This window comes from Lolium rigidum, chromosome 3 (genome assembly GCF_022539505.1).
Source record: "Lolium rigidum isolate FL_2022 chromosome 3, APGP_CSIRO_Lrig_0.1, whole genome shotgun sequence".
Taxonomy (NCBI): Eukaryota; Viridiplantae; Streptophyta; class Magnoliopsida; order Poales; family Poaceae; genus Lolium; species Lolium rigidum.
Genome location: NC_061510.1, coordinates 298,581,245 through 298,583,038, shown reverse-complemented (window position 1 = coordinate 298,583,038; position 1,794 = coordinate 298,581,245). Strand labels below are relative to the sequence as shown.

The window sequence follows — 1,794 nt, the reverse complement described above, 5'->3', positions numbered from 1 at the left end:
ACCGCCGTCTCCTCCAGCCGCACGCCACCACGAACCTCCAGACGCCGACCTCGCCGCCGAGCTCAGCCAGACCAGCTTCCGCAGCGAACCGCCGCCAGCGGCCCGCATCGACCGCGCCCGCCCGCTGTCGCCGGCCGAAGATCTTCCCGTGCGTCGGGAGAAGAAAGGTGCCCCGCCGCCACCTTCCCTGGGGCACGCACGGCTTTGCCGGTGGCCCCTCCGGCGGCGGCGAAGCGGGGGAGGGTGGTGGGAGGCCGCAAGGGGCGGCGGCGGCTAGGGTTCCCCCGTGTCACCAGAGGAGGGCGACGCGGGGGGTTTGACTGTGCAAGTTTATTTTTTCGTTGAATCGATCTGTATAAAGTATAAACATGTATATCAGCAATATATATACTCCCTCCTATACATAAATATATATACTCCCTCCTATACATAATAGGTGATGTGGTTTTAGATCTAAATTTTAAACTAAAATCACCATGATTATTATGGATAGGAGGAAGTAGCATTTATTTAGGGTCTATGTATATAATACAATCAGGAGACACACGTAGTACGTAATAATCTCTCCAAGTGCAGATTATAAGCGCGAGCCGCCATGCCGCGCGAGTCTGTGATCGGAGCGCGTCCATGCATGGTTCGCGCCTAGTGCTGCACGTAGACGTTGAGCTCGACGACACCGCCATTGGTGAGGTCGTACTGGTAGTTCCGGGAGAGCATGTATCCCCGCGCGAAACGGAACCGGCCGGTACCACCGACGATCACCGACTCGCGCATCTCGGTGTCCATGTCGATGCGGCCGTTCACCGCCACTGAGCTGCCGTTGTACTCGCCGGCCTCCAGGAACAGGTGCAGGTGAAGGTCTGATACGATGCCGCCCTCTGACGCCCGCACGGCGAACCCCTGCGCCTTGCCCACGCGGGCGCTGCCTCTGTCGGGACTCTCCGTCAGCGGGTCGTTCAGCACCACGATGTCGCCGAACTGCCGCGGCGACGTGGCCGCCGTGCCGTTGTCGGGCGAGAGGGAGCGGCCGGACACGACGCGCAAGGCGGTGGGGTTCGGGCCGGTGTAGAAATCGTCCATGTAAAAGTGGAGGTGAGTGGTGGTGGAGGCGGCGGCGCCCATGTGGGTGTTGCTGTAGGCTGCGGCGCCCAGGAGGAAGGCACAGCAGAGGAGTAGAAAGTCCATAATGGGTGTGCGCGCTGAAAGTCGCTGCCTCCTGCTGGCAAGGTCTGGATGCTCTGGGTTTCGCGATATATATACTGCTCTGCTAGTCGATCTCTGGTTGGAATTACCAACACGTGTCTAGCTAGCCTCTCTAATCCCCTTTTTTCTTCTACTAGCACAATGCCCGCGCGTTGCTGCGGAAGAGAAAGACACGTAAACCATAAAATAGGAAACAAAATATTGCTCATGCGTGTGTACCGCCACCAGACCTGACTTCACGAAAGCTTTTATCTCCCTCGTGGATGATTTATATTCAATCATGAAGAATCACATAATATTCAAACAATATTATCCCTTTTAAATATATAGAAAAAATGCTCGTGCGTTGCAACGGAAGAAACATTAATAAAACATTGCAATAGGAAGAAAACACATTTGTTAGCTGCCAGCCTTGCGGATTGCGAGGGGCAAAGATGCCAAACCTTTCCGGATTCATATGGATTTTTGTCGGTTTGCAAAGTAACTCTACCCATGATGTACACCACCATGGCCGGTTCAACACCAGCCTAAGCATTGAAATTTACCTTCAGCCAATGCACATCAGATGGTATCCAAGAACTCGAGCTTCTT

At 54.7% G+C, this 1,794-nt stretch overlaps 1 protein-coding gene across 1 annotated transcript; it reads right to left on the bottom strand.

Annotated features, from left to right (window-relative positions):
* Positions 1-642: 642 nt before the first annotated feature.
* LOC124696726 (dirigent protein 1-like) lies at positions 643-1,185 on the bottom strand. Its single transcript, XM_047229410.1, has one exon. It carries the CDS (start codon positions 1,183-1,185, stop codon positions 643-645), a length of 543 nt encoding a protein of 180 aa, XP_047085366.1.
* Between the last annotated feature and the right edge of the window lie 609 nt (positions 1,186-1,794).